This window comes from Phacochoerus africanus, chromosome 7 (assembly GCF_016906955.1).
Source record: "Phacochoerus africanus isolate WHEZ1 chromosome 7, ROS_Pafr_v1, whole genome shotgun sequence".
Taxonomy (NCBI): Eukaryota; Metazoa; Chordata; class Mammalia; order Artiodactyla; family Suidae; genus Phacochoerus; species Phacochoerus africanus.
In genome coordinates this window covers 40323746-40346890 of record NC_062550.1, presented here as the reverse complement: position 1 = coordinate 40346890, position 23145 = coordinate 40323746, and the positions used below count along the sequence as shown (strand labels likewise).

The window sequence follows — 23145 nt, the reverse complement described above, 5'->3', positions numbered from 1 at the left end:
CTCTGGAGTCTGAGATGACTATGGTGGTTTGCCTCTACTGCCTGTAGACCATGCAAGAGGTTTCCTGTCACTCTTAGCCCATGCCGGAGACACCACCTCTAAGTCATGCAAGAGGGGCCTGTCACTCACAGCCCACTCAAGAGGCATCTCACCACCCATAGCCTCACCCTCCAAAAGTCTGCACGTGCACAGAGAAATATATTCCTATGGCAGTCTACCCCTCCTCTTCTCCCTCTCCCCAACGATGGCTTGTTTTTTCTCTTGTGGGCCCAGGCTACCTCCTGGGTTCTCTCAGCTGCAGAGATCCACTCCCCAGCCCTTTGCACACCACTCCCTAGCCCCCCATGTTGTGTCCCCACAGCCAACCCTAGTCCTCCTCTCTAGAACTGATCTCCAGATCCTGAGTCTCAGCACCCAGTCCTCTTCTGAGCATCTTAGGCTGTGGCATCCCAGAAGGTGGTATCATTGGTCTGTGCAGCTCTTGCTCTGCTTTTCCCTCTTGAGTCCAGCTGCTGAACTTTTCTCTGAGGCTTTGAGGTTCCTCTGTCTTGGCTGATCTCCCCTCAGTTTTGTGGCTTCCCAGGGTGTGTGTGTATGCATCTATATATCTCTAGTATATGTGGACACTGAACATAGTACTAATAGAAGAGTTCTTGATTCTGGTTTGAAAGTTATTCCATTTCTTATCCCTATTCTCATGCAAAGGAGAATATTCTATGGCTGAATAATGTATTATGGGCAAGGCCTACATGGGTGTTAGGCAGAGTCAAGTCTTAATATTCTATGAAAAATCCTTAGAATGAGAAAAACCCAAAAACATTGAAAACTATACTTTGAATACTACTTATTCACCCTGATTATTTATATTTAACAGTTATGTTGTTATTGAAAACTATTCTTGAAATTCAGGGATCCTAACAGTCTGTGGAATGCAGAAACCTATTAAAAAGTAATCTGAAAATACATTTTAGGTGAAATCATTTAACAAAATGTAGATCATTTCGTTTGTTCTGAAGGCATGGTAATTAGAAAGGAGACTGAATTGATATTTTTTGAATTTTATAATGCAGCACAAATACTTCTTTATTCCTGCTTTAGCAAGTATATAGTTTTGAAAAAGTCCATGTCAAAAAAGAAAGTGTTTTTTTTTTCATTTTTCACAGACCTCTACAGTGTGTCCACTCAGAATTTTAAAAATTAGTCCTTAATTAAAAACAAAAGCAAATTTTTTTAAAAGGGGAAGGTATTATTTATCTTGGCCTTATCTGCAAATGTCAGAAAATTAAGACAGTGGTGATTTACACATTACTGTACAAAATTTTATTATCAGAGGCAAAATTCAAATTTGTTCTGCTTAAAATACAGAAGACATATTTTCTCATTTAGAAAAATCCATTTTTTTAGTGCTTGGTGGAATAAAAATTTCATGTTGAATACATACTGATTCAATTTTTGCTGAATAATTTTAAAGTCATATTGTAAGAAACATTAATCTGCTAAACTAACACAAAGTTACTTGGCAAGTGCTTTAGCAACTCATATTTACTAAAAGAGCAGTTACTTTTTTATTCCTAAATCATAAAATATTAGAAACAGAAAAAGTGCTTCCACTTGGCATATTTTAAATGTCTGTTCATCTGGGGAATGACTTTAGGAAAAATAAAACTTGTTGCTGAGTAAATTCAAGTTCATTAGAAATAGTCCACATAATATTTTTAAAAGATTATCTGACAAATTCAGCGGTATCCAGAAAGCCAATTATGAAGGCTCAAAGGCAGAATTTCTCTACTTGCTTCAAGTAACTGTACAGTGCATAAGCTTCATAGTCATACTGAATTTATTTTATTGTCATGATGTGTTTTCAAAGACTATCAAAATATAAAGGGACTAAAATACAACAAAGAAAAATGTCAAGTATATTCATTTATATGTGGCGATGCAAAGGTAGCATTTAAAAGATAATGTGAGATTACTATTATACAATATTTTAAAGTGTAGAAATACAACCTTTGAGGAGAAATTCACTGGAAAAGTGTTGCATACTTGAGAATTGACAGATAATACACCTATTTTAAATGAAACTGAAGAGCAAAATTGAATAATGAGAGTTTTCACCCAGTAGGTCATAAGTTATGTGAAAGTAGGAACAGCATAGTGCACAAAAGCAAAAGTAATATTATGAACTTGCAAGGGTTTAAAAGGATAGTGACAGATGATTAACTTGGAAAGTAAATGCACTGCACATTCAAGGCAGATATCCTTAACTCCACTGTAATATTTGCTATAAAATATTTTTTCTCTGTCATTTATTTACATGACATAAGAAGAATGTATGTGATTAGAACCAAGTTGACCTGTGCAGAGCTAGGTCAAAGCAGTTATCTTCAACTGTATCTATACACAGCAGCCCAATGGAAAATGTAACTTCAAGTAAATTAAGGAGCTGCAGTCCATCTATATTGTTCTAAGCAAAAAGAGAGAACTATTTCTCTGACCTCATTGCTAAGCAAAGGTTGAGTTCTGGCAAGACTAATAGGTCTCCACCACATGCAGGATAGAGGTTTAACCTTATCTCTTGGTCCACTGGTGAAGAGCATTGTAGTTCATCCTCTCTTTTCCCTTATTTTTCATGGCTCGTTTGCTGCACTCTCGTAATTATCTGTTATAGCTTCAAACCCACTACACAACACACTAAGGTAAAACATTGTGATAAAGACTTTTATAGGCCATATGAAGTAACCTTGCTAAGAAGTCAATGGTAAACCAGAATGTAATTTTTTTCAAATTAGCCAATGACAATGAAAAGTAAACTTATCTAGTCAAATATTCTACAGAGATTGGTTTGTATGGATAATCATTCACATTTCCAGGCATGTAGGAGGCATATTAATGACTTACTTGAAGTTCCTGTTATGGCTCCATGATAACAATAAGACTGACTGGTATCCATGAGGATGTAGGTTTGAATCCTGGCCTTGCCCAGTGCATAAAGAATCCAGCATTGCTGTGAGCTGTGGTGTAGGTCGCAGATGCAGCTCAGATCCCGCGTTGCTGTGCATGTGGCATAGGCCAGCAGCTACAGCTCCAATTCAACCCCTAGCCTAGGAATTTCCATATGCTGAGTGCACGGCCTTTAAAAGCAAAAAGAATAATTAAGCTATTTTAGGCTTCCAGCTTAGAAAAAAAATTTCCTTAAAATTTAATAGGCAATAGATGTGAATATATTGTTCTAACATTTTTAAGAATCCCTTAGTACTGTGTCTAATCCAGTACTACAGTTGCACAAAAATTTTTTTCAAACTTAATTTGCATAGAATTATAAACATTTTACTGAATATTACTTTCACTGATTTCAATGGACATCGTTTTATCTGTGGTCTGACCATGTGTTATTACAATGTTTATCAGGGAAATCTGTATTGAAAAATAAAGTGAATTGTCAGTATTTTAAGGTCGTATTTAAATAACATTCGCCAAAATATTTTTAAAAAGAAAATTATTATCAACGAGCTGTATTTTTTACCCCAATATTTGTCTACTTACACTGACGAAAGTGAATGGTAATTAACAAACACTTCATCCAGTTGTTTAACAGTATGCAAACTAGAAACCCAGAATTTAAAAAGTAATTATTGTAGATATATTTAATCATATATTTTGATGTTGCTTCTGGTATTTGGAAAAGCTCCAATTAATGCAATGGATAGAAGCATTTCAAGTATCTTTCTATTTTAGTTGTAGGAAGACTTTCTTGAAAGTCTCCAGTTACTGCAACTGTTCCCAAAACAACAATTATGTTTTGTTTTGTTTTGTTTTTAAATTTCATGGCCACACCTGCAGTACATGGAAGTTCTAGGGCCGGGGATTGAATCCAAGCTTCAGCCTATGCGGCAACTGTGGAAATGTCACATCTTTGAACCCACTATGCTGGGCCAGGGATCAAACCCATGCCTCCTCAGCAATCTGAGCCACTGCAGTAAGATTCTTAATCTACTGTGCCACAGTGGAATCTCTGACAATTATGTAATTTTTAAAGGTCATGAGTTCCTACTGTGGCTCAATGGGTTAAGAACCCAACTAGTATACATGAGGATGTGGGTTTGATCCCTGGCCTTGCTCAGTGGGTTAAGGATCTAGCATTGCTATGAGCTGTAGTGTAGATTGCAAAGTTGGCTCAGATCCTGCATTGCTGTGGCTGTGGTGTAGGCTGGCAGCTAGAGCTCCGATTTGATCCCTAGCCTGGGAACTTCCACATGCCATAGGTGGCCCTAAAGGAAGTTCATATTTCTACTCTGAGCTTCTGTTTTCTCATAAGGCTATTAGGACTAATATAATTTATTATGTTTTGAAAGGAGTCAAATGGAACAGCATAGGTAAAAGTTCTTGGAAAATGAAATGGAATTTATAAATATATGATATAATCTTAATAACCTTGTAAATATTACTGTTGTAATATTTGTAAATTTCACTATCACAAAAATCTCAGTCCTATGATATAATTATCTCGGAAATAATGTAAGTCAAAGTGAGGTTAAATGCCAGGTAAAATCCATGTTATGGACACTTGAGAAAAACCTAGCATTGTAGATGTTAGCCTTAGAGGCTGTGCTTATCTATTAAAAAAAACTTCAAAGATTATAAGAAAATTTTAAGGGAAAATATGTAAAAATGGGAAAAACTTTTTATTTACAAGTTACCTAGAGATATTTACTACTTAGGAAGATGGTAAATATTTAGTCCTTTCTACCTGAAAGTAAATTTTGATCTTATACATATACTGGCATAGTAAAGTTTTAAGCCTAAATGTTGGACACCTTCATATGTAATTTCATGCATATACATGATTTGTAAAACAGACAAAGAAGAGAAAAAAATAAAAACTCTATGTAGAAAATAGAACTTTATAACTACATTTTACAGAATATTCCAAGAGATATCATTGGTCATTTTATTTTGAAAATATTACTTATTTAAACAACTAAAAAACATTATAGCCTGATATAATCTTCAACATTGGAAAGGATAAATTATTGAAAAATATGTAGAACAAAAATTCCATCTCAATGCCATTGATACCACTATACTGTTAAACAAGTATTATATGAGGTATTGAACATTGCACATAATTATACACTTAGGATTTGACACTGTAGCTAAACCAGTTGTTCAAGGCCACTAAAATACTGAAAGAGGATTAAGATTATTAACAGTGCGGAGGAAAAAAGAACTTTAAAAGCCCTTCTAACTCAAAATTGTAAATGGTGGTTTCACTCAAAAGAATATTACCACTATTAAGAGTTTTCAGTGATTTACGACACAAAACAAGACATCCACCTCTAATTTTTTATCTTCTCTATTACATGAATCCATGATGACACAGTACACATTTTGGACCTGCATGACAGTATGATATTTATTATTGTTCTGTTTCAGAACTTACCCTTTAGGGATTTCATATATGTGACGCGTTGATTTCACACTAATTCATTCATTTATTTGAAATTCATCACTTCACATAAGGTGGGATGACTTTTAAATTTTATACTAAGCATTACTATGTCATTAACACCACAGAGAGTATTTAAAATTCATATGGTAACTGAATGAAGTACTGAAAAATTTAGGTATGAGTAACACATATTAATTGCTAAAAAGATAAAATTCAATTTTAGGTGATACTTGTTCTATGGATTAGGAAATTGTTCCTCTTTAAAACAAGCTTATAATAAATCTATGGGTCTCTAAAATAACCTTATTTTTTCCTCCCAGTGTTCAGTGACTTTTAGAGTTAGAATATATTTCTTTCAGTGATTTGCAAGATTTGGAAGAGTGAGAAACCTCAGGAAAATATAAAGTGGTACACAAACATTTGGCTTATGTACAGTAGTTGCATTGGTATCATAATGGTAAACTTAAAATATGTTCATTTTGGAGCATCTAAGCAATGTTTGGAGAGCTGGCCCATTGGGTGAGAATGGCATTTAAAAACATTTGTGTTACGTAATACACAGTGAGGAAAAGCCTATTTAAAATTCCCATGTAGAACAGAGTTGGCAGTGCCAAAGGAAAAGTTTTGCTCAAGAAAAGAAACTTTTAATCTTAATGGATGGCACAACTGGCATCAAAGGTCCATTAAAGTCTGCTTGAGGTATGGTTGCTTAATGGGGGATTAGATCCACACAGACACAAAGACCAACACACACAGAGAGTTTTTAACTCTCTGGACCACCCAACATGAGATGGAAAAACAAACAAGATGGAAAATAAACACTTTCTCAGCACTGATAGTCATTAAGTATGCACAACGGTTTTATCAAATAGGAAGTATAACTAAAATGATCACAGAATCTATATTTACGATGTGAGGCTGCCACTTAAGAAAATTAGCACTGTGTTTATACATAAATTTTGTTTGAATTCACTTTTTTATGTAGAATAGACAATTCAGGAAGTAGATGAAAAAAATCTATAAAGTTGAGAAATTTAGTTAGGAAATGGTCAGGAAGGATAATGTGGAGCTAAATTCTTCTAAGCCTTTTCAAAGTTTGCCTAAATTTATAAAAAGAGATAAATTTTCTTTGATCTGAAGAGATTCTTTGCACAAGTGCAGTGTACAACATACTATATACATATGGGGCTCCCCTATGTACATACACATATGTATACACTATCTATATGCCTTTTTAAATGTATACACAGTTTTAACTCAAAGAAAATGAGTTAGCCACACAGTAATCATTGCAAGACAATCCAAGTGCTGAAATAAGTGACACTGATCACTTAAAGGGCTATTTCACCTCTCATATTGCCCAGGACTAACTCTAGAACTCCTTCTTAAAGTTTTTCTTTCGTTGCAACACTGATTGTCATAGATAATCTTTGTGCTTTTGCATAATGCCCATCCTGGATGTAACATATATTCACATACAACATTGGACATTTTAAATAAGCATGCTGGAACACAGGCAGGACCATACGACCATGCACAAAATATTCTGAATATGATTTTCCATACTGACTGCCACATCAACATGCACCACTATCATATTTGGTCCTGTATAGCGAGGAATGTATGGCTGAAGCAATCATGGCTAGTTTCATTTGCAAGAGTTTCTTTAAAGAAGGCCCAGTAGAGAAACAAAATAGAATGAATGAAACCAAAAAATCCCCCAGAACCAAAAATTAAACGAAAAGTTTCCTCCCGCATGTTAACACTGAAAATCTGGCCATTATCCTCATTCCACACAAAGCAGGTCTTCCCAAAAATTCTGAGTCGAATTGTTTATAAGAGACACATATTAGTGCCTCAGAGCTTTTCCCAACCATTGGAAAAGCTCGTCTTGATAAAGCATTTTCCAGCGTACATTGGCTTCAACAGTTTCCACAGCTCTTGAGAAAGAGGCAGCAGCTACTCCATCATAGCTCTTCATGAAGTTCTTTAGCTGGAAATAGAAAATTTAAAATGGTAAATATACAGCGTAAGGACTATAGTCAATAATACTCTAATAACTTTGTATGGGGTGGATGGTTACTAGGCTTATCACAGTGATTATTTCATACTGTATGCAAATCATTATATAGCACACCTGAAACTAACATTGTATTTCAACTACATTTCAATAAAAAGTAAAATTAAAAGATGGTAAGTATATATGTCTAAAATGAACTCATATCCAACATATATAAATACGAATCTATTTGAAACAAAGTGCCATAGTCACTATAGAAGGTATATTTAATATATGGAGTGGGGTCAGTAGTGAAATGCAATATAACAGATTGGGTCCATTAAGGTGTGATGCACTTTCTTTTAAAACTGAAAAGGAAAAAGAGTGTATGTTATAGTTTAAATAGCTCCAAATTCAACTTCTTCTATCATAAATAAATATTAAAGCAGATATATTTAATTTGTCTTTTCATAGTAGGTTGATGGGATTGTGGCAAAGACTAATTACAAAGCATATCTAATGTGCTAAACAGACTTGAAAACTGGATGTAAGGATTAAAGTCAATTTTTTGTGTGTAGAGAGAAAACTATTTATCTTTTCCAAATAAATAGTATGAGTGCTTGTCACTTTCTTTGATTGCAAAAGAATACCAAACTATTGGAAGGGAGGGGAAGGAAAAAAAAGTAATGATGCTATGAAAACTGGATGATAAATGACCCTGCAATCACCTAACTCGATTTAGAAAGAATGAAGGAGGAATGTGGAGTCATTTAGCTAAGGAATTGGAACATGTATTTAAAATGTTATAATTTTAAATGTTTTGTCATAATTTTATGCATATAAGATCTTCTCTAGAGCCCATGTACTCTGGGAGTGCTCAGGGATTTTATTTCAAGATTAAATACTTGCAGTTTTTCTCTGTTTGATCTGGCTTAAGAAACTGGCAACTAACCAACCATTGCGATGTTAATAGACGAATGTGAAAAATCAACTTGCAACACAGAAATGTTATATTGTGTAATTAGTGTGGGTGTGATTCATCACATGGTGGGCACCACATAGAGAATATGCCAGGAGAGAAATGTCATCAAGATTGGCTCAGGGACAGGGAGGTATGGGGGGAGGGCATTTAAAATGAAGTTAATTATACCTCTCTGAATTAATCTAGAAATTGTTTCAGGAATAACTTGGCTTGTCTATGACAGTGTTACTTGAATTACATGGTAGTGATTTTTTTTTCAAACTTTATCCTCTACAAAAGCTGGTGTCCTGCTGCATTAGCAATGGATAACCATATCTCAGAGTTATAGCCTTTATCACTATGCTTTTGTAACAAACAAGCAAAATATTTAATGTATAGCAAAGATTTATTGGTGCTCTCCTTAAAACTTATTTGTCATCTGACCAAATTTATAGATACAAAAGAAAGAGGATAAAGAGAAGGGAAGAGAATTTATTGAACACCTTCAATACACCAGGCACTGTGCCACACACATATACCTGTGACATGGGCACAAAGACAAAGTCTAATGGAAGAATTTGAATCACATTTTTAAACTCAAATGATTAATCCAATAATTCATTTGTATTTATATACTTATATTCAGATTTATTCAGTCTATACTCCTAAAGCAACATATAGTACATTTTGATCTATTTTTGAATTTTGTGTTTTAAGTTATTACAAAAATATGTACATTACAGTGTACATATCTAAATTAAATCTGTACATTACAGTGGCATTATGTACATACTATGTCAATCAGAAAAAAATTACATCCACTTCTTTTAAACTGCGCTCTGCATTATTACATATTTTCCCGCGCAGTAACTGAATATGCCAGTTACTGGCATATAAATGACCCTTTGGCAACTTGGATCCTAGAGTATGCTCTTGGCCTCTTGACAAGATAGCAAGCCAACCTGGAGACATGAAGTAAAACTCTTAAGTCTTCCACAAAGGCAAATTGTGGGATTCAATGTGGATTTTTGTTGTTGTTTTCTTTTGTTTTGTTTTTTGTCTTTTTGCCTTTTCTAGGGCCACTCCCCAGGGCATATGGAGGTTCCCAGGCTAGGGGTCTAATTGGAGCTGTAGCTGCCAGCCTACGCCAGAGCCACAGCAACGTGGGATCCCAGCCACGTCTGCAACCTACACCACAGCTCACAGCAACGCAGGATCCTTAACCCACTGAGCAAGGGCAGGGATCGAACCCACAACCTCATGGTTCCTAGTTGGATTCGTTAACCACTGCACCACAATGGGAACTCCCGAATGTGGATTTAAAAAAAAAATATTATAGTTGATTTACAATGTTCTATCAAATTCTGCCATATAGCAAAGTGACTGAGTTTAGTTTATTATAGTTGATTTACAATGTTCTATCAAATTCTTCCATATAGCAAAGTGACTGAGTTTACACACACACACACACACACACACACACACACACATATTCTTTTACTTACATCATCTGTCACGTTCCATCACAAATGATTAGATAGAGTTCCCTGTGCTACACAGCAGGATCTCCCTGCTTATCCACTCTGAATGCAATAGTTTCCCTCTACTAACCCCAAACTCCCACTCCATCCCCCTCCCCCTTGGCAACCACAAGTCTGTTCTCCATGTCCATGAGTTTGTTTCTTTTCTGTAGACATGTTCATTTGTGCCATATATTAGCTTCCAGATACAAGTGATATTATGCGGTATTTGTTTTTCTCTTTCTGACTTAACTTCACTGAGTATGAGAATCTATAGTTCCATGCATGTTGCTGCAAAAGGCACTATTTTGTTTTTATGGTTGATGAGTATTACATTGTGTATATGTACCACATCTTCTTAATCTATTCAGCTGTTTGATGGACATTTAGGTTGTTTCCATGTCTTGGCTATGGTGAATAGTGCTGCAATGAACATAGGGGTGCATGTGTATTTTTCAAGGAAAGTTTTGTCCAGATATATGCGCAGGAGTGGGATTACTGGATCATATGGTAGTTCTATATTTAGTTTTCTTAGGTACCTCCATACTGTTTTCCACAGTGGTTGTACCAATTTACATTCCCACCAACAGTGTAGGAGGCTTGCCTTTTCTCCACACCCTCTCCAGCATTTTTTATTTGTAGACTTACTAATGATGGCCATTCTGACCAGTGTGAAGTGGTACCTCATTGTAGTTTTGATTTGCATCTCTCTAATAATCAGTGATTTTTCACATGCCAGTTGGCCATCTGCATGTCTTCTTTGGAGAAATGTCAATGCTTTTTCTGCATCTATTGAGATGATCATGTGGGATTTGACTTCTTTTGTTAATGTGGTATATGACGTATGTTGTGGTAGATTTGTGTATATTGATCCATCCTGTGAACTTAGGATGAGTCCCACTTGTTCGTGGTATATGACCTTTTTTATATGTTGTTGCATAAAATTTTGTTGAGAATTCTGTGTCTATATTCATCAAAAATATTGACCTGTAATCTTCTTTTTTGGTGGTATTTTTGTCTGGTTATTGACACAAAGATGATAGGTCAGATTATCTTGCAGGAGAACCCTCAACAGAAAGTATAACTGATGGGCCTCTAGGGATTCATTTTTAAATCACTATTTAAGTGTACGAAATACTTCCCTTGCAAGCCCAGAAAGCCTGAGGCGACTTATATGCATCCGAGGAGAGGCTTATTCAGAACACTTGTGGCCCACTTTCCATAGGTGGCATAAATTAACCTTATGCCTGCTACTCTGCTACAACTCTTCTGGCAAATACCCAATCAGAGTAGCCATCTGACTGGTCCTTAGGCGTGATCACTGCACCTAGGACCCCTGAGGTCCAGACCCCTGCCTCACTCCAGAGGTAGAAGGCATTTGGCATTCTGGTTTGCTTATTTGTATTTTATGCTTTTATTTGAAAACGTTTAGACATTTTTATATAGTAACATTTAGTAAGATGTCAGAGTTTTTTGTGTTCCCTGTTCTTCTTAACATAAAATTTCTAGACTTGTTAATTTCTTTATTAAAAAATACTTCAGTATTTGAAAAAAACTCTTAATTTAGGGTAATTTTAGACCCTAAATATCACAAAATAATTTGTAGAGTTAATTGCAGAATATAATCTTAGTAACTATATAAATGAATTGAATTAACTATTGCCCTATTATGAGGTTTTTATTTTCAACATTAAAAATGAAAATGGGATGCCTGTGATGCCCAGGATGTATATTCTTTCACAACAGTGTCATACATAAGGTTCAAGAGATTAAAAAAAAAAAAAAAAAACAAGTTCTGGATAGGATTGCTGAGCAGAAATTAGTATGGAAAACTGGCAAGACCCTCAGAGGTTCCCTTCCCAAAGTTCCATTAGTTTAAAATTAAGGAAATGATGTACTATATCATGGAGAAATATTGTTCAAATTTCCAGAGCCATGTAATTAGAAGGAAATTGGCAGTTTCAGGTAGTAGAAGGCAGTTTGGGGGAAGAGACTATAGAACAATATGTGTCTCTACTGAATGCCCCTAAAGCTGATGGGGATCATTAAAACCTTAAATTAGCTTTCAGAATTCATAAAGATGCTGATTCCCTTTTGATCTATAAACTTTTGAAAATAAGAACATGCCATATCCAAAGGGAGCACATTGGTTTTTCTGCTTACAAGCCTCATTGGTTATGGGAAAATGAGACTGGAATTTCCTCAGCCCCGTTATATTTATGAAAAGGAGTTATCAGCAATACAAATTAAACCCTCCTCACCCAACAAGAGTGGCCCACAATCCTGATGATTAGATAATGGAAGTATGGAAAAGCCTCAGGCAGTAGTTGATAAACTAGAAAGTCAGTGCAAGCAGCTGTGTCATGAAGGGATTCATCACTCAGGCTGCAGAGAGCCTGTATCAAGAAGTTAGCTGCTTTGTAGATAATGGAATAAAAGCCACAGTTAAGTTCCAGTTTGCAAATGGCACCTTACATTGTAGGAGTATTTTGGAACATTTCAAATGGCAGTTAAATCAAGTGTAAAATATCAAGTACGTAAGTGAAACATGTAAAACAAACTGGCCATGATATAATAAAATCAGTTTGAATGTCCATTTAAAAGATGAGTTTCCATGGTCTGGATATTAGCAAAGCAAGTAAAACTGGAAAGACAGAGTTAGAGAATAGAAGGGGGAGGAGAAGATGAGAGAAGGAAGGGAGGCAAAAGAAGGGGAGAGGAGAGAAGGGGAACTAGGGATGAGAGAGCTTTCATTTGTGTGTTCACTTCACTGGATGCACCGGTTGTCCATAAATGAGTCTTTCATTCCCAGATTATTGAATGTAAAATCAAAAATTAAAACAACTCTACTTAAATACATAAAATCATTAACTTAATTATTCTTTCATTCTGCTTCCTATGGATATGAAAGAATTCCTTCCCTTTTAGCTTCTTTTATTAAAAAATAGAGTAAAACAAGTGTGGGGGCTTTGAAACCCAAATCCTTCAGTGTTGGGAACACATAGCAGGGATAAAAACTGAATTTCAAATCATTACAATCAGAGACTTAGCTTAGCTTAGCTCCTGGTGTGAAAGACTCCAAGTGAGTACATGGGACATGATCACATAAAATTGGGCAATATTAGGAGAATATTAGGAGATATTAAGGATGGTGCCAGGGTTGATGCTTCTGGAGGAATCCTGCACAATGGGATTAGCTCTTATCACAGCATCAGGCATTTTGTCAGTAAAGACTAAGGAAACTCAGATTCTCAATGCCAAATCTCAGCTGTCCTTACAATGGAAGAGAACAGCAGACTAAGAAGGAACAATGTTTGAAGCCCAACTCATTTTAATCAGTTAAAAATTTTGCTCCTTCTTTCTACCTACTTACTCCTCCCCCAATTCACACCCCTCTCTATTAGAGATGTGAATTAATGGTCACAAAACTAGCTGGTTTCAATGTCCAGAGACATAAACCAGAGAAAAAGAAAATGTTAGATACCCTGCAAACTGGACACTAGTCCTTAAAAAAGGTTCAATTTCATTAACGACATTCATTTGTGATCATATCCAGTAGAATTTTAAACTATTAGTCTCAGTATGTTGTCATATATTTAGTTATCCTTCCAAGTGTATGCATTTACATATGAAAAATTGTTTGTAGTTGCTGGTCTCTTAATTTCAACTGCATTTTCAACATCCTGCATTTGTACTTTCCTCTTCTCACAGTTGCTGGTATTGATATCATATATGTGTGTGGATGATTTCCTACCTTTACTATATGTTTGTCTTCACTGGTGAGTTTTCCCATTCATAATTTTCTTATTTCTATGTGTGGCCTTTTCTTTTCAACCTAAAGAAGCTCCTTTGGCATTTTTGTAAAGCTGGCTTGGTGGTACTAAATTATTTTAGTTTTCACTTGTCTGTAAAGCTTTTTTTTTTTTTTTTTGTCTTTTTAGGGCCGCACACGTGGCATAAGGAAGATGGAAGTTCCCAGGCTAGGGATCAAATCAGAACTGCAGCTGCTGGCCTACACCACAGCTACAGCAACACCAGATTTGAGCCATATCTGCAACCTACCCCACAGCTCACAGCAAGGCCGGATCCTTAACCCACTGAGCAAGGCCAGGGAATGAACCTGCATCTTCATGGATACTAGTTGGGTTCGATACCGCTAAGCCACAATGGAAACTCCAGCTTTTGATTTCTCCATCTTATCTGAATGAGAGACTCGCTTGGGTAGAGCATTCTTCATTCCAGGTCCCTCCCCTTTACCGCCCTAAATATATACCTTGCCATTCCTTTCTGGTTTACAGAGTTTCTGCTGAGAAATCAGCTGATAACCTTATGGTGGTGGGAGGTGGGGGGTTCCCTTTTATGTTATTTGTTGCTTTTCCCTTGTGGCTTTTAATAGTTTTTCTTTGTATTTAATTTTTGTCAGTTTGATTAGTATGTGTCTCACTGTGTTTCTCCTTGGGTTTATCTTGTATGGAATTCTCTGTGCTTCCTCAATTTTGAATGAGTGTTTCCTTTCCCATATTAGGGAAGTTTTTGGCTATAATCTCTTCAGGTATTTCCCTCTGGCCTTTTTTTTTTTTTCTCTACTCCTTCTGGAACCCCTATGATACAAATGTTGGTATGTCTGATTTTGATCCAGAAGTCTTTTAGAGTGTCCTCAGTTCTTTTCATTCTTTTTTATTCTTTTCCGTAGCAGTGATTTCCACTATTCTCCCTTCCACCTCACTTATTCATTCTTCTGTTTTAGTTATCCTGCTATTAATTCCTTGTGGTATATTTTTCATTTCAAATATTCATCTTAGTTTGCTTGCTCTTAAATCCTATAGCTGTTTGATAAAAATTTCTTGTAACTTCTCAATCTGTGCCTCCATTATTTTTCCAATATCTTGGATCATCTTTATCATAATTGTCACTTGGAATTCTTTTTCAGGTAGATTATCTATCTCCTCTTCATTTAGCTGTTTTTGTGTGCTTTTATCTATCTAGTTTCTTTGTCTGAAACATATTTCTTTGTCATCTCATATTGTCTAACTTTCTATGTATATGGTCCCCTTGACTGCAGGTGTGTAGATGTGGCAGCTGGTGCCTGGTCCTGGAGTTCTCGGGGATAGTGAGGGCTCACATGCATGCAGAGCATGTGATGGGTGCTGTGGTAGTTTACTGTCTCTCCTGGAGCTGGGTGGTTGCTAGAGATGGGGTTAGTGAGGGAGGTAGGAGCAGTTCACAGGACTGGTCCTAAAGCAGGGGCACTGGCACTAGATCCTATGATCCCTCCTTTTTCCAGGCTGCAGCTACTTGTGCTATACCTCCTGGAGCTGGTGTAGATGGTGTCCTGCCACCTGCGTGGGCATGCAGGGAACAAAGCTGTAGTAGTGGATCCTGCCCCTTCCTTCCAGTACCCCAAACAATGGTACCTGGCCTCCACACCCATCTTGGTTTCCTCAGCTCATGCCCTCAAATGTGATCATCCTAGTTTCTAGTCTCTCTAGGCTGTTTGTTTATACATTGAAAATCCCAGTTTATTTCTCTACACAGTAAGCTCCAGTTCTTTTTCTGAGTCTCATCTCCAAGTTTTAGTTTCCAGCCCCTGCTCACACCAGCAGATATCGACTTGGGCTGGGGAGTGCAGAGTGGTAGTACTGACCATTTGTACAGGACTGTATCTGATTTAATTGCTATCAACCCATTGTTGTGTTCTCCTCTAAGACTCTGAAGTTCCTCCTCTGTCCCAGCCAATCACCCTGCCTCTGGGGGTACTTTCCATGTTGCAGGAACTTTTCTTCTTTACCAGCTCCCTCCCAGAGACACAGGTCCCATCCCCCACATCCTTTCTCATTTTATTTTTTCTTTTGTCCTACCCACCTATGTGGAGATTTTCTTGCTCTATCAGAATGTCGAGGTCTTTTGCCAGCATACAGTAAATTTTCTGTACAAATTGTTTCAATTATGTGTATTTTTTATGTATTTGTGAAAGTAGGTGAGCTTTATATCCTACTACTCCAAATGTAGGAATTTTGTTCATTTAATGAATCAGAGAGCATGAAGCATTATCATGATATTCGATTATCATTCTTTGTGTAGGCCTGACCACAAAGCAGTGAGACTCAAATTCTATATTGAAACACCAACCTTGGTCCTCTTGGTATCCAAATATGGAGTCATTGTGACAGAATAGTTTTGTTGTTCCAGGGATCCTTAACCAGGTTCACATAATCAGCCAAGGAATAGCTGACCGAATCAAAAATTTCTGAAGTGTATTTGGAGTCACCCGGTTGGAGAATCCTTACATTCAAACACCTCGCATGGGCGTTTAATGTTTAATATGCTGGAAATACCTTTGCAAATAATAAATGGACTAAAATATTTTGCATGGATATACATGTGTGTGTGTGTGTGTGTGTGTGTGCACACATGCATGCTTTAAAGGGATGGGCATGAACTTATTGGAACTAAATGGTTAAGGTAAATGTATAACCTCATATGTTTATAAAAGAAACACATTAGAACTCATAATATTTACCTCTTTCAATTCACCTTCAGTATTAAGAAATTCTGTAACTCCACTGATAAGTTTGGAATTCATAAAGAGTGCTTCTCCATACCTTGAAAGATTACAAAAAAAAAAAAAAAAGTTATGTTAAAACCAGAAGTAATTTAGGAAATACTACTCCACATATTTTTTTTATAATCCTTTTCAAGGGCTCTATTTAACTTTCATTGTCTTAAGGCCATTCAAGGATAATTTCCCCAGGGAGCCTGGGAGGTGCAAATTGCTGCAGCTAAGGGATGCCATCAAATGCATCCTGATTTGGCTCATGGTGTTTCAAAGAGGTCTAAGTTGTAGTAATTTTTTTAAAAGGGGGTCCTCTAAAATTAAACTTAGGAATTACTGTTATATTTCCAATATAAGGTCAGAGGAAGAAATGTTTCAAAACTTGCAATTTGTAAGCAAATTATCTTAACAGGACTGTAGGACAAACTTGGGAATTATCAGTAAGTCACACAGATCCCTTGGTCAGGTCAGTCAAATAGATATTGGCATTATCCTAGAAACTGAGCCAAATTTCTCAAAAATATTCCCCAAATATTAGGGTTTTTTTCACATGAGTATTAAATAAAATATGGAATTCCTCATTTGAATTTCATAATCCTTGAACCACAAGCATAATTACTTGACTCAGGACATAAGGCCAGACTCAGGACATGTCAGTGAGTAGAAAGATTTCTCATTTTATTGATTGGTCACTACTGTGTTGAGGATACCTATTACAGGCTGTTATACTCTTTGAAATTAAAAAAAAAAAGTACACTAAACTGGAAGTGAGATCAAGAAGGCAGAGTAGAAATATCCTGAACTCACCTCATACCAACATGCCCAAAATACAACTACCCAATGATCACAAGCACAACCATTATCCATTCATGATTAAAAACTCTCAACAAAGTTATTATAGAAGGAATATGCATCAACATAATAAAGGTCATATATAACAAGCCTACAGCTATCACATTCAATGGTAGAGAACTGAAAGCATTCCCTCTAAGGCCAGGAACAGGACAGGATGCCCACTCTCACTGATTTTATTCAACACAGTACTGGAAGTTCTACCCACAGCAATCAGACCAAAAAAAAAAAAGTAAGAAGAATCCAAATTGGAAAGGAAAAAGTAAAACTTTCACTGTTTATAGATGACATAATACTATATAGAAGAGCCTTAAAGACTCCACAAAAAAAGCTGTTAGCGCTAACAATTTAATTCAGTGATATTGCGGTATACAAAATTAATATAGAGAAATCAGTTGCATTTCTATATACCAATATGGTGTGTCAGAAATAGAAGAAAACAATCCCTTTTACAGTTGCATCTAAAAGAATGAAACACTTATGAATAAATTTAACTGAGGAACATGAAAGACCTGTACTCTGAAAACAATAAAACATTGATGAAAGAAGATGAATTTAACACAATTAAATGGAAAGATATGACATGCTTATGTATCAAGAGTTAATACTGTTAAAATGCGCATACTACCTAAAGCAATGTACAGATTGAATGCAACTCCTATCAAAATCCCAATGGCATTTTTCACAGAGTTAGAACAAATAATCCTAAACCTTGTGTGAAACTCCAAGAGACCCTGACTAATCAAAGTGATCCTTAAGAAAGAACAACACTGGTGGAATTACACGCCCTGACCTCAAACTTTAGCACAAAGATTTAGTAATATAAGTATATGGTACTGGCACAAAAAAGACACATAGATCTGAGGACAGAAGTAAATCCTTATACTTATGATCAATTAATGTATGACAAAGGCAGCAAGAATACATACAATTGGGAAATATCAGCCTCTTGAATAAGTGGTGTCAGGAAGACTGGACAGCTATATGTAAAAGAATGAAACTGGACTATGTTCTTACATCACATACAAAAATAAACTCTAAATGGATTAAAAACTTAAATGTAAGACCTAAAACCACAAAACTCCTAGAATAAAATACAGGCAGTAAACTTTCACCTAACTGTTAGCAATATTATTTTTTTTGGATCTGTTTCCTCATTGAGTGCAACAACAGCAAAAATAAACAAATAGGACCACATCAAACTAAAAAGCTTTTGCACAGCAAAGGAAATCATCAATAAATGAATAGTAAACCTTCTGAATGGGAGAACGTATTTGGAAATGATGAGTTTCATTATGGGCTAATTGCCATAATCAAAATACATAAAGAATTTATATAACTCAATATTAAAAAATGGGCAGAGGTGTTCCTATAGTGGCTCAATGGTTAACAAATCCAACTAGGAACCATGAGATTGCAGGTTTGATCCCTGGCCTTCTCAGTGGGTTAAGGATCCAGAATTGCCATGAGCTGTGGTGTAGGTCGCAGATGCAGCTCAGATCCTGTGTTGCTGTGGCTCCGGCCTAGGCCGGCAGCTATAGCTCCAATTTGACCCCTAGCCTGGGAATCTCCATATGCTGCAAGAGCAGCCCTAGAAAAGGCAAAAAGACAACAACAACAACAACAAATAGAGGACCTGAATAGGAATTTTTCCACAGACGGCATAGAGGTGACTAATAGGCACCAGAAAGGATGTTCAATATCACTAATCATCAGGGAGGTGGAAATCAAAACCACCCTGAGATATCGCCTTACACCTGTCAAAAACGATTATACAAAAAGTCAAGAAATGACAAGTATTGGTGAACAAGTGGAGAAAAAGTAAACCCTTTTGCACTGTTGGTGGGAATTTAAATTGATACAGCCCCTATGGAAAACAATATGGAGGTTCCCCCAAAAAATGAGAAAAAGAGAACTTCCATGTGATCCAGCAATTCCACTCCTAGGTATTTTTCCCAAGAAAAACACTAATTGGAAAAGATATATACACTATTATGTTCAATGCACCATTATTTATAATAGCCAAGAAATGTGAGCAGTGAAGTATCTATCAACAGATGAATAGATAAAGATGTGGTATTTATATATGTACAATAGAATATTACACAGATACAGAAAAAAATGGAATCTTGCCACTTATAAGGATAGACCTACAGGGTCTTATACAATTTGAAATAAGTCAGACAAAGGAAGACAAATATATGTTTTCAGTTATACGTGAAATCTAAAAAACAAAACAAATGAATAAATATAATAAAACAGAAACAGACTGATAGACACAGAGAACTAGTGATTGTCAAAGGGGAGGCTTGTGGAGTGAAGGGTGAAATAGGCGCAGGGTATTAAGAGGTACAAATGGTAGTTACAAAATAGTCACAGAGATATGATGCATAGCACATAATATTTTAATAACATTATATGGTATGAAGCTTATAAAAATATAGAATCACTATGTTGTACACCTGAAACTGTATTATGTCCTCTGCACTTCAATTTAAAAAAAGAGTATGCTGAAGTTAAGAACATAAGCTTTTGAAAGCAGAGTTCCAGCCATCATCACAAGAGGTTTTCTGATGCTGTCCTTAACTACAGGAACTTGAGTAATTTAGCTTCTGGAGCCTCAGTTTTCTCATCTATAAAACTGGGGGGGGAGGGGTTAAATTGTTTGAACATTATAATTTGCTGTAATTCTAATACTGAACTATTCCATGGGAAAATTATTTAAATAAAGTAACATAAATAGGCACTTAATAATAATATAAGTAATCATTAGTAATCAGTATGTGGCTACAGAAAAGGCCTACTGAACAGGAATGAAAATAATTCTCCATCTAAGTGTGTTTGGCTTACTCTTTGCCTGCAGTCATGTGAAGAAGAAAAAGGCACAATCTTTTCTTTGAAGGTAATACACAGTCTAGTAAAGAGATCTTTTCCAGTTATTGTGGCTAAATATGGTGAAAATAAAATTATACAGTGCTCAGAAAAGGTGTCTTTAGCAGTGGGGTCTTGGGAAAGGCTTCTGGGAGATGATGACATGTAGATTGAGTAGGGGGTAATTCCAAATATCAAGGAAGAAAGTAATTTGGTGCAGAAAACAAAGGCAAGGAGGTGTGAACCAATATAGTGTGTGATAACTAAGACTATGTAAATTGTGAGGTTGGGGATGGTAGAATAAAAGGTTGAAGAGTTAGTAAGAGAAGAGCTTATATTTTCAGCATAACACAAAGCACTGAAGATTTCACAGTGGGGAAATATCATTTTTGCTTTGCAGAGAGATTCTTGGGATAAAGGGAAGAGGCAACCACATGCATGTTTATGTGTGCACGTGTGTGTATGGTGGTAGATATAATTATAGAGGCAGGTGACAGAAGACTATTGTTAAAAGAACTTGTAAGAGATGAGAACCTGCACTAAGGCAACAGTAGCAGGAAAGAGAGGAAGAATTTAAGAAACATTCAGGAATTGTTAAATTGATATGCCCTCAAGCCTAACTGTTGTTCATTTATTTAGATTTCCAGGTGCCTGGCTTAAGCAATCTGTGGATGGCCATATATTTACTAAGAAAAGGAAGATGAGAGAGGTAGGATCAAGATGGCAGAGGAGTAAGACATGGTGATCACCTTCTGCCACAAGCACACACACACAGAAACATCCACATGTAGAATGACTCGCACAGAACATCTATTGAACACTGGCGGAAGATCTTAAACCTCAAAAAAGGGCAAGAAAACCTCCACATAAATGGGCAGAACAAAAGGGAAAAAGAAAGAGAGGGGAATCAGGGTGGGACTAGGACTCCTGAGAGGGAGGTGTGTAAGAGGAACGGAACCCAAACCCTGAAAGCTACCTAACTGGTGGGGAGATCAAACAAGACAGAGGGACCTCAAAGCCTCAGAGAAAAGTGCAGCAGCTAGACTGAGGAGGGCAAAGCAGAGACAGAGGCACACAGACCATCAGTAGCACCTCCTGAGATACCACAGCCTGAGATGCTCGGAAGGGGGCTGGGCACTGAGACTCAGCATCCTGAGGTCAGGTCCGGGGAGATGACCAGCGTTGGTTCTGGGAAGGCTAGTGAGTGGTACACCAAAGGCTAGGGAGTGGAGTGCTGCAGTGAGGGAACCCAGGAGGAAGTCTGGGCCCACAGGAGAAGCAACAAACCCACTGCTGGGGATGGCAAGAGGATGAGGTGTGGACTGCCATAGAAATATCTTTCTCTGAACATGCATGTACATTTGGAAGGTGGGGCTTGGGCTGCAAGGCACCTCTTACAAGGGCTACAGGCGACAGGCCCCTCTTGCTTGGGCTGTGGGTGGTGGCATCTCCTGCATGGGCTAAGGACTAAGACGTGCTTCTTGCATGGTCCACAGGTGGCAGGGGAAAACCAGTATAGTCATGTCAGACTCTAGAGCTGGGCATGGCCTGCCATCACTAGGGATCCATGAACAGGCAGCGCCGATTACCTCAGAGGTAGGCCAAGAGAAGTGTACTGCAACTGGGTAAAATTCATTGCTCTCACTCCCCTGGGAACACACACACACACCCTGTCCTGGCACTGCCAAATGCTTCAGGCCTGTCTATACCCACCTGAGGGTCAGTGACACTTCCCAGGGCCATGCAACTAGGAGCAGCCTGTGCAACCTTCCCATGGTCCTTGCCACAGTCAAGAGCCTAGTAACCAGGCACTGGCTACTAGCCAGGCCCATGGCCTCCATCTCCCTGGAAGCACACATAGCACCCTATCATGGTGATAACAGCCTGCACACACTGAAGAAAGAGATAGCAAGCATCTAAATCAAAGCAGCCCTTATGCTAAAAATAAATACTAAGGCCCTCACAAAACACCCAGGGGTATTCTCACATATAACAAGTCTTCCAAGACTACAGGAGTTGTTGTTTTCCCAAAACTCATAAAATAAGAAAAAATAAAGGCAAAATGAAGGAGCTCAAGAACCATTCCCGGTTAAAAGAACAGGAGACATCCCCTGAAGGAGAAAACAATGAAATAGACCTCTCCAGTGTAACAGACACTGACTTCGAAAAGGTGATAGTGAAAATTCTGAAGGAATTAAGAGTAGATATGAACACTAGTGAAGATTACTTTAGAAAAGAAATAGAAAATATAAAGAGGAGCCAAGAAAAATTAGAAAATTCATTTGTAGAGATGCATTCTGAATTAAAGGCATTGAAGAATGGAATAAATAATTCAGAGTAACGAATAATTGACTAGGAAGATAGAATAATGGAAATCACCCAATCAGGACAGTAGATAGAAAACCAAATGAAAACACAAAAGCGATATAAGAGATCTCTGGGAAAATATAAAGCAGGACATTCTATGTATATAGGGATTCCAGAAGGAGAAGAAAAAGGAAGGGGGATTGAAAATATATTTAAAGAAATTATGGCTGAAAACTTTCAATATCTAAAGGAAACGGATATCAAGATACAGGGAGCACAGAGGGCCCCAAACAAGTTGAACCCAAACAGGCCCACACTAAGACATACTATAATACAAATGGCAAAAGTTAAAGATAAGGAGGATTCTAAAGGCAGCAAGAGGAAAACAAAGAATTAATTATAAGGGAACCCACATAAGGCTATCAGCTGATTTCTCTATAGAAACACTACAGGAAAGAAGAGAGTGGGAACAAATATTCAAAGTTCTAAAGGGGAAAAATTTGAAGTCTAGAATACTTAACCCATCAAGAATATCATTTAAAATAGGAGAAATAAAGAATTTCTAAAAAAAAAAAAAAAACCCAAAACTAAAAGAATACAGCAATACTAAGCTCATTCTAAAAAAAAAATGCT

General features: G+C 36.8%; 1 protein-coding gene across 1 annotated transcript in view; it reads right to left on the bottom strand.

Annotated features, from left to right (window-relative positions):
- Positions 1 to 5677: 5677 nt before the first annotated feature.
- The window catches only part of TRHDE (thyrotropin releasing hormone degrading enzyme), a 382857-nt gene continuing 365389 nt past the window's right edge, over positions 5678 to 23145 (bottom strand). The window contains exons 18-19 of the mRNA XM_047787208.1: positions 16450 to 16531; positions 5678 to 7442 (exon numbers count right to left, since the gene is read on the bottom strand). Of these exons, the coding sequence (XP_047643164.1) occupies positions 7299 to 7442; positions 16450 to 16531 (226 nt within the window). The 3' untranslated portion in view covers positions 5678 to 7298. The remainder of the gene's footprint in view (positions 7443 to 16449; positions 16532 to 23145) is intronic.